The sequence below is a fragment of the Anomalospiza imberbis genome, chromosome 8 (assembly GCF_031753505.1).
Source record: "Anomalospiza imberbis isolate Cuckoo-Finch-1a 21T00152 chromosome 8, ASM3175350v1, whole genome shotgun sequence".
NCBI classification, from domain to species: Eukaryota; Metazoa; Chordata; class Aves; order Passeriformes; family Viduidae; genus Anomalospiza; species Anomalospiza imberbis.
In genome coordinates, this window is record NC_089688.1 from 15,755,069 (window position 1) to 15,768,048 (window position 12,980).

At 44.4% G+C, this 12,980-nt stretch overlaps 1 protein-coding gene across 2 annotated transcripts in view; it reads left to right on the forward strand.

Moving 5' to 3' along the window:
- Positions 1 to 12,980, forward strand: part of PDLIM1 (PDZ and LIM domain 1) — a 44,096-nt gene that overhangs the window by 4,420 nt on the left and 26,696 nt on the right. For both annotated transcript variants that reach the window (XM_068197443.1, XM_068197442.1), the window contains exon 2: positions 7,552 to 7,703. In XM_068197443.1, the coding sequence (XP_068053544.1) occupies positions 7,552 to 7,703 (152 nt within the window). The remainder of the gene's footprint in view (positions 1 to 7,551; positions 7,704 to 12,980) is intronic.

The following is a 12,980-nucleotide window of genomic DNA, read 5'->3' on the forward strand; positions in this document are numbered from 1 at the left end:
TCTGCCAAAGGAAATATGGGGTGTGGTGGATGTGATAGAATTTAGGGTTGGGCTGGCTTTCCTCCTCAGCCCGGAAAGCCCTGGCTGGTCCCCAATGTGCACACCTATGACTGCAGTTCCTCTGCCACGCGGTCCAGCTCTTGTGCCTGTGACTGCAAATCTCAGCATTGTGCTGAGGTCTTGTTCTGAGGCTGTCTGGGCAGAGGGAGGCTGCTGGGCTTTATAGGAAGGTGAAGGTGGCTTTATGATTCCTGCTCGGATGTTTACCTGGCTGCGGGTGTGGCAGCGGCTGTGGCAGCATCAGCCTGTGTGCCATACCAGGCAGAGCTGCTCCAGAACTACTCAGCTGATAAGGGCCTGATAAGGAACAGTGGTCATTAGTGTCACCTGCCAAGAGCTTCTGGCCTTGCAGAAGTGGCTGGGTTGGAGTTTAGAGGACAGCAGAATGCTTTGTGCCTTTGCTTGGTGGGAGTCCTGTCTGCTGTGTCTGAGCACACTGAGTGAGAAGAGCAGAGGTTGCGCCCCTACAGACTCGGAAATCAACATCAATCCTGGCAGTTTCCTGGAAAAATCCTGTGCTTCAAAGGCACAAATGGCTGCTGAGAAGAGGAAAAGACTTTTCTGATTTCCCTGACTTGGATTTGGATCAAAAGAAATTTTCCTTAATTGTAGCAAGGGCAAAGCAGCAAATTTTCTTGGGGTAAATGCAAAGTGCTTTGGGGCACAGGGCAAGTTTGATCTTTTCCAGTCCAGTTTCCTGAGTCTGGGGGGGCACTTTTACCTTGAAAAAAACTTTTACAAGTTTTGGGATGCTAATCAAATGTGTTCTACAAGAGCTACATGCAGGAGCAGTACTCTCGTCTTTCCTAGGAGCCAGGGTTCTCTTTTCCTCAGTTCACATAATCAGACTAATTTTTTGTTGGTAATGCAGCAGCTTGATGTCATCCAAACTTTGGAGTTCCCTTTTCTCTTTACCTCTTCTTTGCAACCAGTACAATCTTTGTTGATGATGTCTGACCCACCTTGTTCTGGGCAAGTTCCCCAAAGGGCCTAAAGGGAGAGCTCTACATTTGGAGTGAATGTACCATCTTCAACATTATGTGAGAGCTTTAAGCCCTAGAACTTTAGGTGACAAAAGCAAATGCTGGACTTTTTGGGAGGACAAAAGCTCTTTTTGTTCCCAGATGTCAAGTTATGTATGGCTGCAGGCTTCTTGGTACCTTTCACCCTCAAAAATCACTTTGTCCATCAAGAAATGTGTACGATATGTAAAATGAATTGGATTTGAAGGGTGCAGCATTAAAATAATGGGAGATTTTCTTTTTTTTTTCTGTATAAACAGGGAAATTATAGGAGCCCTAAACTACATAAATAATTGATGTTGTTCTGGACTACAGTATCTTAGATGCTTGCTGATTACTGGAAGTGTTGATTTATTTAGAGGATGAAATAAACCATCAGGAAAGACTCAGCTGTTTTTGAGGCCTTGTAAAAAAATCTCTTGTTTGTTTTAATTTGAGACATGTTGCAAAAGAAGCTGTGATGCTGAGTATCTCCTTGACCACCATTTGAGCATCTGTCTGAGCAAATCCTCTCACCCATGTCTTTTTATACCATGTTACTAAGGTCAGCCCTCTCTGTGCAGTTTCTGATGCCTTCTCCTTTCTGTGTTAACAAAGCTCCTCTGGCTGTCAGGGTAGGCAGGAAGGCAGGCAGGAGGTTGAGGGCTGGGCTGCCAGAGGATCTTGTGCTGTGGAAGCCCAGACCCCACTGCTGTGGGCTGGTGCTCAGGGGTTTCACCTGCCAGAGGTATGATCCCCTTCTCCTTCTTGTGTCCTGGTGATGTGATTTGGGCCAGCACAGAGCAACCAGTGAAGCTTGGGCTGCAGCCTTGCCAGACTGTAATGGTGCAGAGAACAGGAGCAGCATTGAAGGGAACTCTCCTGGAGCCAGTTGTAAGGCACATCATTCCTGATCCCCTCAAGAGAAGGGGTGGGGAATGTGCTTGTCTGAATTTTCTCATAGCCTCTGATCTCTGCTGACCCAGCTGCATGCTTTTGCTGGGAGAAACTTTGACTGCTTAGCATAATACTCCAGTGCTGAGGACGTTACTCGTGGTAAAAGAGCAGTGTGTGTGGGTGGGGAGGATTAAAGTGAATGTCAGAGATGTCTGGCTGTCGCTGGTGGCCTTGGAAGTATGTTGCTTCATGTCTGTCCTTTCCAGCAATGACCCAGCTGGGTTTTCCTCTCAAACACACATAGGTGCAGTATCTCCAGATCTTTTTTCTTGGCTGATGTTAATTTTCTAGTTTCTTATCTCTTCATCACTTCTTGCAATGTGTTTAGGTGTGGAGTGATGAGTGATGCTGGAGGCTGCAGGGTCTGTGAGAAACTGTGAAGAGCTGACAGAGTGAGCATGAAGGGTGCCAGAATGGATGAGGGGAGAAGGCCTGAAAAAATGGAATGAATTTTAGGCCTACCCATCTATCTTGACTCACAGGGAGCTGAGTTATGCTGCTTTTCATAAAAATGCTTCCCACCCTTCCTCCTTCTCATTTGCTGTGGGCAGCAGCTTCCTTCAGTAGCTTCACTGCTGTCTCTTGGATCCTTGCCTGCAGGAGGAAAAAGGCACCATATACCCCTGTCCAGGGACTGCAAAGCTTGTTAGATAGCATGTATGGAGGGAATTATATCAAATATAAAATTTCGTTGTGTTTGGCAAGCTCTGGGTCAGACAGAAGTTTTATGAAGAGGTCCTGGGAGCTGAATAAGCAGCCAGATGTTTCTCCCGCTGCTAAATCAAAGTGTTTTCTACTATAAATGCACTTGCCCAAAGACTTTCTGAAGACTTGATATTTCATAGCACTTTCTTTGCTGCTTGGCCACCAGTGCTGGCAGGTAATAGCAAGCAAGCTGCCTGGGAGATGGTCATCTGAGCTGTGCAAGGTCCTGGTGGTGTTGACAAGATGGAGCCCAAAGTGTGTGTGCAAGGGAGCACATGTGCACAAAGCTTCACTTTGTAGTATAACAAGTAGTGTAGTTTTTTCTTCTATTCAAACCAGTCCTGAATCTGTAGGACCTGTTTTAAAAAGAGAGGTCCAAGCCTATAACTGGTCTAAACTGTTATCTATTACATTTATTTTTGCATAAGTAAAGAGTGCACAATCAAACCTACAGATTGTGGGGATTATTTGTTTCCTCCATATGCTGGCACATGTGTCTGAGCTGGTATCAAGGACACAGTTTAATTTGTCTGGTTGTAAATATCTAGAATATTTCTATAGTAGCCCAGATTTCTTGCACAGAACACCACCCAAACATAGAATCGCAATAAGCACACTCTGGGACCTATTTTGGACGAAGTATGAATCAGTGCTGCTCTGCCTGTCTCAGCATTGTCTGTTCAACAGCCAAATGACCTAATGGCAGTGTTACCCAATTGCCTGGGAACAGTCACCTCAAGGTAGGGCATGGCTCCTTTCCAAAGGAAGCCTTTGGGCATGATGTTATAAGGTGTGCAGAGCTTTATTCACCCAACCATGGTGTCTCCGGAGCTGGGAGGTTCCTGGTGCCTAGTAAGTCTGCCCATGTTCCCATCTGCTCAACCCCAGTGGAGGAAGCCCAAACCAAGTCAGGGAGCTCTTTTGAAGAACACAAGAGACTATGCCTTTGCACAAGCTGTGACTTGTACAAGGCTGTGTTTGCTGGTTTTGTTCCTTGCAGTGCCTTTCAGCCCTTCTTGCCTATCCATGCAGAAGTGCAGCTCTATCTGCTCAATACTGCCTCACCCACCTGTATAAGATGTGCAAGGCACTGCCTGCTGTTCCCTTGTCTCCTGCTGGTCTCTGCTCCATGCTCAGTCAAGAGGGAAGGGTAAGAGAGGTTGGGGCAAGGCTATAGATCATCTGAGAGCAGGAACAAAGCAGTTTCAGGTGCTGGATCCCCACTTGCCTGAAGCTTTTGTTCATTTTTGGAGTCCTTTTGTGTAAGCTGGCTGATAGCTGCCAGTGTTCTGAGCACCTCTGCCTGCTTTCCCCCCAGCCACATGCCTGCCCCTGCTGCTTCCCATGGACCAGGCAGGGATGTGACAAAAATAAAAGCAGGAAAACATCACAGTGGCAGCTCTGTGCTCCTCACTTAATAACAGAAACGCCTTTTGCTTGGCGGCGCTGAGATAAGCCCAGAAGTTACTGTGAGGGGGGAAGGGAACATTATTAGTAGCGATAAATCATCCTAAAAGGATGGGGGATGGGTTCCCTCCATACCCTGCCCTTGTGCAGACATGTTTGCTGTGAGCAGTCATGGCAGACAGTATGAGCTGGATGTTGTAGGCAGCAGTTTGTGGAAGGTTGCATTTCAGGGCAAGTTATTTCTAGACCTGAAGAAGCTGGATTTTAAAACATGTTTACTTTTGGCAGACACACTTCTCTTTTATATTTTTGTGCAACCTTGTAGCTTGTCCTTAGGGGAGAGGATTATGTGAGTACCTGAATGCATGGAATATCCTTGTGCTATCAGTGGCTCTTATATGATGGAGAAGAGCACTCGCATTTCAAATTCCTCTGAAGTGGACACAGAAGGGAACTGACACCTCAAGCACTGGCAATGAACTGAGATGTCACTGTGAATGCCAGCTGCTCTTCCTGGTGGCTCTTGGGGCTTCTTCAGGAAGCTTCAGTATTTCCGTGTCCCTGGCTGCTGTGGCTTAGCTGTTGCTGGTGATACATGATTGCTTCTACCAGCCTATCACACATTGTATAATTGTCAGTCTTGAAATACAGCAAGCCGTATGGCTCAGTCTCCAGCAGTGTTCCAGTGCTGGCATTAATCCACTGTTGTTCTTGACTCTTTGGCAGTTTATCTGATTGACAATGAATCATGGTAACAGTGTACTGAGCTTGGTGTTCCTTACAGGGGTGAGTAATGTGGCTCTCTCCCTTCTTTGGTAGCAGAGGAAATAAAGGCCCCAAGAAACCAAGTGACTCAGTTAAGGTCCAGAGATCAGGAGAGGACCTACACTGTGTTTCCTGCAGGCTCCTTTTGATTTAATGATATCCTTAGGGATATGTCTTATGGATTTTATAATGACAGCTCCCAAATGTTGTGGGACTATAGGCAGCTATCAGTGCTCAGGATTTCTTTAGAGCTGCAAACTGTCCCTGTGTGCAGGTTTTGGCTGGGGTAGAATTGTTCACAGTGGCTGGTAAAGGGGGTGTGTTTAGGATTTGTGCTGAGCACAGGGTTGATAATACAGATATGTTTTTGTTATTGCTGAGCAGGGCTTACACAGAGCCAAAGCCTTTTCTGCTTTTAGCACTGCCATGCTGGTGAGAGTCTGGGGATGCAGGGGAGGTTGAGAGGAGACACAGCCGGGACAGCTGACTCCGACTGACCAAAGGGATATTCCAGACCACATGACATCACGCCCAGTATATAAAGAGGGGGAGGGAGATGTTTGGAGTGATGTTGTTTGTCTTCCCAAGTAGCCATTATGCATAATGGGGCTCTACTCTCCTTGGGATGGCTGAACACCTGCCTGCCCGTGGGAAGGAGTGAATTCATTCTTTGTTTTGCTTTGCTTGTGTATGTGACTTTTGCTTTCCCTATTAAACTGTCTATATCTCAGCCCAGAAGTTTTCACTTCTACTCTCCCAGTTCTCTCCCCGGTCCTGCAGGTGGGGGAGTGAGTGAGCAGGTGAGTGGGTCTTGGCTGCTGGCTGGTGTTGAACTATGTCACCCTGTCACAAGGTTTACTTTCAAGGCAATGAATTCAGTGGAGTGGCTGCAGATTGCATTCAATGGCCTCAATAGGTCACTGGTCAGCTGAGGTCTGCAGCTTGGCAGATGATCTTCACATGTAAATCAGATTTTCTGTATCCATTTGGTGCTTTGTTTGGTATTTTCATCAGCACTTCCTCTGTCAGTTCAAAGACTGCTTGCAGCATTCCAAGTGCTGTGCAGGTAGTCATTCACTATTGGTTGACCCATCTGAAGCTCTTTGGATTAATGTTGATTAATGTCCAACCTTGGTCGTCCTGGACATCTGTGAACCACTTCTACGTCCTTCCTTTTTCCATTAAACACTTCCCTAGTAGAGAGGTGAAAAAAGAAAAACATCTTGTGATTTTTCTTCTGGTTGGGGAAAATAACCCACTGCAGCTGTGAGGAGATATGCTGAACAGCTTCAGATTTGACCCAGAGAAAACAGTGATAGCTGCTAATGTATGATGCCTCTAGAAGGGGAGTGTTTCCCTGGGGGCAATGATTTGCCAACCAAACCCTAGTTAGGAGGGATTTCTAAATCTTGTGAATGGTATTTATGTCTGAAAGTTCTGCTGGGTTTGCTCAGCTGCTTTCCAGCATGCTGAAACCTAGCATGAATGTGTAGAATGAATACCAGTTGTAATGGACTCATTAATGAGGTATGTCTCAGCTGCAAGGCATATTTTAATCTGTACTCATGTCTGGGAGCAGTCCACCCTTCTCATTTCCTCTGTCTATTAAACAATGGACGAAAGCCGGTAGAAATCATTACACTCCTTTCACAAACTCATTAAAACTGCACAAAATCTTATGTAGTGTTTGCAAAGCCACAAACATAGTGTTATTCACCCTCTGCCCAGGCAATAATTTTGGCCCAAAGAGGTCTCAGTTGTTAAGAGGACACCTCTTTAAAAGAAGTGTGGTGAAATGAAGAAGCCGTTTAGTTGATTTGTTTGAAAATGCCAAGTTTTGGCTGGGGTCCTTTTCATGAGAAGTGTCATACTGATGGCATTGCTGCATAATGTCTTCTGTCTGGGACCACATAGAGAGGAAAGGGAGATGAAATACGGCAACAAGTATCAAGGTGAGCTGTGGTCAGGCAGGGGGGTTGGTGCTTCTACTTTTTCAGACACTACTGAAAGATTGTGGTTTAAGGATGAAGTTTCTGATGCCTTTCCCCCTTCCAATCTGTGTAGATCATGCTTTGCTTTGGGATTGATCTTGCTGAAGTCAGTAAATGTGTGTTGCACCTGTTTCTGGGAAAAACCGTATTATTATAACTGAAGAGGCAATCTGAAATATTGAGCCCAAACCTTTCCTTCAAGGAAGAAAACAAATGAGATTGTAATGCAGGCAAAGCTGTTTGTGATTGGCATTGGTATTGCAATGACTCTGATACTCTTTTCTGTCACCTCTGTTCTTAGAGACTTGGACTTCTGTCTGTACCCAGCACCTTCTGTTTCAGAGAGCCCTTCTCTGTCCAGGAAAGAACATAGTTGCTTTCTTTATGATCTTGCTGTCTAGCATGAGAATTGTCTTGAGTGAAAATACTACTTCTGTTATTTACATGTTGTCCTCTCTCCAGATTTCTATCTGTGGGTGCCAAAACAAAATCCTTTATCTAAAAGACCTAGATAGATTTCTTCTGAGAATTTACTTTCATTAATTTTACCTTCTTTGCTTCCAGGTACCAGTGAGAAAAAACACAACTTCTCCAACTTCTTTTCAAATGTTGCTATGGAAATCTCCTCCCTGGAAAGTCCATTCACTCTTTTTGTTTTCTCTTAGGTGACTCCAGGCAGCAAAGCTGCAATAGCCAACTTGTGTATAGGAGACCAGATCATAGCCATTGATGGAGTGAATACAGATAACATGACACACCTTGAGGCACAAAACAAAATCAAGGCTTGCACAGATGAACTGACTCTGACAGTCAGCAGGTACGTAGCTGAGCAAGACTGGGGCTGGAGAGAGGGAGGATTGCAGGGTGGGCAGTAGCTGTGTTTTGGTTTGACAGTACACCTCTCTGGATGGTTTAATTTGACCTGTTAGTGCTTTGTCTGGCAGCTGCTGGCTAGCAAGAGGGAACTGTATTTCATTCTTTAATCCTAATGCTGCTTGCATTTGCTGCACTTTGATCTTATGAAAACAACTTTCCAAGTGAGGATTTGGCTGATAATTTATGGCAGGGTCTGTCAACTTACTCTGTGGCTCCTGACAGCAAGAAACCAAAGATGGTCTCATGAAAACTTCACTCATAGCAGAGGAGGTGCAGCCAGGGATGACCTTCCTTCCTGTTGCACTCCTTTAGCAGTTAAAATATATGCTTATGTGTTGTTCCAAGCAATTAATTGCCTGGTTTCTGCCAAGCACAGACTCAGAAATGTTGTACATTTTGAAGCCTCTTGATCAAACAGCACTGTCAGCCTTAAACAGTGATGACCCAGCATGCAACGAAGTTCCTCTTAGGCATCAGTCTCTCCAAGTCCTGAAAAACTAAAGGCAGGTGACAGCTGAGCCACAATTTCTGCCACTAGTGTAGAGCACAGGCTGGTTTCAGCCTTCCAACCATCTTGAACTGCAGAGCAATGGACAGCTTCATTCCTTCCCCAGACATGCTTTGTTCTTGGGCCATCTTTGTACGGAGAGGAAGTGGACATAGGAAGGCAGGGCTCTGCTTTGCATTGACTTGTTGCTACTTAAAAGAACTGGAGCCTGGTTTTTTTGAGGGTGCTGAGGATTTACCCTACCTTTTGGTGTGAATTGCAGCTGCAGGTACTGGTGCTTTTCAAAGACAGGTGGTAGATGCAGTATGGCATTTCTAGTTGCTCTGGAGCAAGTTTTTCCTGTGCCTGCCTTCCCTAAGAATGATCATCCATCAGTTTCAGGGCAGATTACAGGGGAAGTGCTTTCAAAAGGAGTGCAAAAGCATGCCTTAAACTATACAGTGGTTCAGTTGTTCAGAGCTTTTCTGTGATAAACAGAAGTCTTTACCATGGCTTGGACAATGCCAGGAGTTCAGCAGGCATGTCCCCGTTCAGGAAGAAGTGATGGGTCTTAGCCAAAAAAAATGCCTGACGGTTCATTAAGGGAATTCACAGATGGAAGAGCAGAGCACATTGCAGGCAGTGTGAATGGGTAGTGAACATTGCAGCAGCCTGTTAACCCCAGAATTTCTCATACTGGCCTTGAACTTAGCAGCATGTAATCTTTCTGCAAAGGAGTGTTCCTTTTCCTCTCCAAAATCCAGCTGCTTGACTTGGCAAAGCAGTGCCATGTAGTTCTGGCTGGGAAAGAGGAAGGAAGGCAAGGGCTCCTTCAGCCTGCAGGCAAGTTCACTCTTACAGATCATTGAGTTTGTAAAATGTGTTTGCTAATGTTAATTACAAAGTCATTAAGTTTATAGCTACCCTATGCACATTTCATTTGCCTTGGGCTTGGAAGCTGCCATGGGAGAGATTTCTACCTGGATCTGCAGCTGTGTAAAACTGTGCAGGGGCTTTCACTTTGCACAACTCTTTCAAGACCCTCTTTCAATGAGGTAGCATGAGTGTGTTGGATGCTTGTGCTGCTGTACTGATCACTGAGTTCTGCTGACAGAAGGCCAGGAAGAGTGTCAAAACTGCAAGAATGTGAAAGCAGTGATCTGACTTCTTACACTTTAGAGTTTGATATTACTATCCATTGCTCTATGGAAAATCTGTGTACATCGTGTTGTCTTTCCTGGTTGTACTCTGTTGAGAATATTTTATCCCTAATGCCCACTCTCTCCTTCTAGGCCCCCATAATTGTGTTGGTCTAAATGCGGCTTCACTCAGTGGTCAGAAATACTATGTAGTCTTTATTGCTGAGGCAGGAGCACTTCTTTACTTTACAGTCTAAAGCCTTAAAATGAAAGGCCTTGAGAGGATGCCTAGAGAGGTGACAGAGAAAGCATTTTAAAAGACCTGGAGCCATACTTCATCTTCTTCCTCAGCTTAAGGTAGGGGAAGTAGATGAGGAAAGCAGATTGTGGTGTGGTGGTGATCCCTCCTCTGTGAAGAAGGGAAGCGCATTGTCATGGGGGTGGAGAGGTTGGAAGGCTCTTGGGGAAAATGAGTGCCACCTGGCCAAGTGGTATGGCTTGGACTTCCTGAGCTTTGGTGGTCACAGCTCTGCACTAAGGCTTGACCATACAGTTGGTGAGAGGGCTCACAATACAGTCAGGTCAGAACTGGAAGTTTTTTCTCTGTCAAATTAGCTCTGTAAGTAGTTGACTGAGTATGAAAAGGAATGAATGTAATTTGCACTGTAACACCACCAACCCTTGGGTCTGGTCTCTACTCTGTGCAGTTGTAGCTCATGAGCTGAATCAGTTGTACCAAGGAGCTGTGCTGGCCCAGATCATTTTTCTGACAGAGCGGCACCTCTCTGGGTTGGAACATTACACAGCTGGTGTGAGCATGTGCCCAGCTGTGCCAAGTTTTCTGGAGTGAGAAGTCTTCCCAGTCCTCCTTTTCTACTCACCATTGGAGAGATGTCTTATGAAAGCATAAATCCTTAGTGATTTTTAAATTGCTAGCTGATGAATTTTGAATGATTACTTATTTAAATGATTACCCATGCTAAATGTTCTCTGACCTGCATTCAATGTGGCAACAAGGTTGTGCCAGGTGGATTTCAGACAGAGGTCTGAGTTCACACCAGGTGTTTCAATTTCACCAAAGGACCAGCACTGTTGTGACGGTAGAGACTTCATTTGTGACTGTGCTGTACATGTGATGAGTATATGTGGTTTGAAGACCCTAGTGGGTGAATTAGTGCAAGACAAATCTTTAAAGGATAATATATACCATGGAGGTATCTCTGCTGCAGAAAGCCTTTAAGCTGCAAGTATCTGTAAGTTAGGAGAGTGTTTCATGGAAGTATTATGCTTGTCTTTTTCATCTGCTTTTCTGTGAACCAAAACAATCTTTATACATGTGTATTCTTCAAATAGGCAACTGTCTTCTCTTTTAATGATAGCCAAGCAGTTAAGATGTCTTCATGTTTGGGTTACTAATGATTATTTAAGAGAAGTGTAAATATAGAGAACTGAAAGGACTTAAACGCTTCTGGTAAAGGAAATGCTGTTTGCACTGTATGCTTGATTGTGTATATCAACAGCATTCCAATGTTTCCTGTTTCGCTATTTTTCTTAGTGATGGTAACAGTCCAAAAATATTTCAGATTGTAGGCAGGAAATCTTGTCTAACACAAGTCACCGTTAAAATCGTATCAACTTTCTAGCTGAAGAAAACATGCCTGGTCTGCTTTTTCACCCAAAGGGGTGAATGTTGTAATTTTCTAGGATTTAAAACCCAGCTACAAATTGCTTTCTTTAAGCACTCTTTCATAAGTGGCACTGCCAGGTGCTTTGCTGTTCAACTTGTGAACAGAGTTGGAAACGTCTGTCTTCTGCCTTGAAAGTGAATGTTCAACAGTGTTGCCATAGAAAACAAATTCCCACTGAACTCACTGTATCTAGCAGCTCCCGCTCTTTTCTGATCCTCTTTGTTCATTCATTTTGCTTTTTGTTTCAAGAGTAATGTAGTTACCAAGAAACCAAAGTAAAGGTTCCCTTACTAACATCAGCAGTAAAAAAATCAAGCTCAAGACAGTCAACTCAAGCCTGCCTGATTCCTGAACTGAGAAATTCACAGGGAGATTGTTGTGTCTTTCCATAGGAAAAATGAAGTTTTGAATATTTTAGAAGAGCTATGCTTCTTTTTCCTGGTGAATTTTTTTTTCAAATTAGGCTGTAAACATCCCTGCACTGACCTGTTAGGGTTGAGCAAAGCCTCGCCCAGCGCCGCTCTCCATTAATGGGGGTAAGCAGCAAGATGTGTCCAACAAATTGGAGACAGCTATCAACTTTCTTTGGAAATTTAGTGTATTTTGAGTAAGATGCTTCCCCTGGCAAAGAACATTCAAAGCAAAGAAGGTGCAGGAGAAACAGATACTCCTACCACAAAATTCACAGGATAATCAAATGATACAGGCATCACCCATGTCAGTGGAAGTGCTCATGATGAATTTGACACACAGCTCTGTTGTGGCTGCAGATGTACAAAAGCAGACAAATGTTCAGTGCAGCACAGGTGAAAATTATTTCTAAAACAAATGGCTCTTTGCCTCTGGCTGTAGTCACCAGATGAGTGGTGAAACTGTGTGGCCCTGAGCAACTCAAAGGTAAAGTGTATATTTATATAAGAGGTTTTTTTCAGCAAAGAAAGTGTTCCTGTAGTGAATCTGTCCTTCCCTTTATCTCTGGAGGAAGTTTGGGGGTGGTAGAGGGGAATATTTTTTGAAAAGGGTCGCAAATATGTAACATCCTGTTCTGCCCCTACTGTCATTTTCTTCAAATTTCAAGCTGCTTTTCTGCAACTCTGCTATCAGCTTATAATACATTAATGCACCTTCCTTGTTTGCAAAATAGTATTTTAATTTGTTGAAAGTGCTGCCAAGGAGTGAAGCTATGTATTTGTTCTTTGAAAAGTGCTAGGATCAGGGAAGTCAGATCTGTTACCAGGACCTGTTAAATGGATTGTTAGAAAGGATCATGTGTAGATGCTTATAAAGAAGAAGAGAGTACATGTGCCATGTCCTCTACATTTTATGTGGTAGGTTTGGTTGCCCTCTTGCTTGCTCCGTGTGTTCCCAGGTCTGAGCTGTGGGGAACAGTTACACAAAGCCACAATAGGCTTGGATTTCTGTTCTAGGAAGTTGGTGGAATCCATTGACTCATTTAGGTTTGCTTTTTTGCTTCCCTGCCAAGAAGAGTTTTCCAGTTCTGTCATCTTACTAATAATTCCTTTGGCCCTGGGAAAAGCCAGCTGCTCAGTTTGCAGCTATATAAGGCCATGCAGGTTGCCTGGCCCTCTGTGGCCACTCCCAACCTCTCCGTGGCCAGTGCGGTGCTTCCAGCCCTTGTGGATGCATGCCAGCAGCTTTTGCTAACAACAGACACATTCAGAGTAATTTTGGCATAATAAGATTGGTATTTGTTGTGATTTTACAGCCTCTTTGGTGAGGCAGTAAGAGTTAACTCTGTAGCTGGCTAGTTAGAAGAATGTGAGTCTGAGCAGTCAGTGCATCTTAGCCTTTGTAGCTGTCATGAACCTGCTCCAGGTACACAGAAGAAGCCACAGAAGTTTAACTGGAGTTGCCTGTTTGGTTTTAGTGGTTGTATAAAGAGA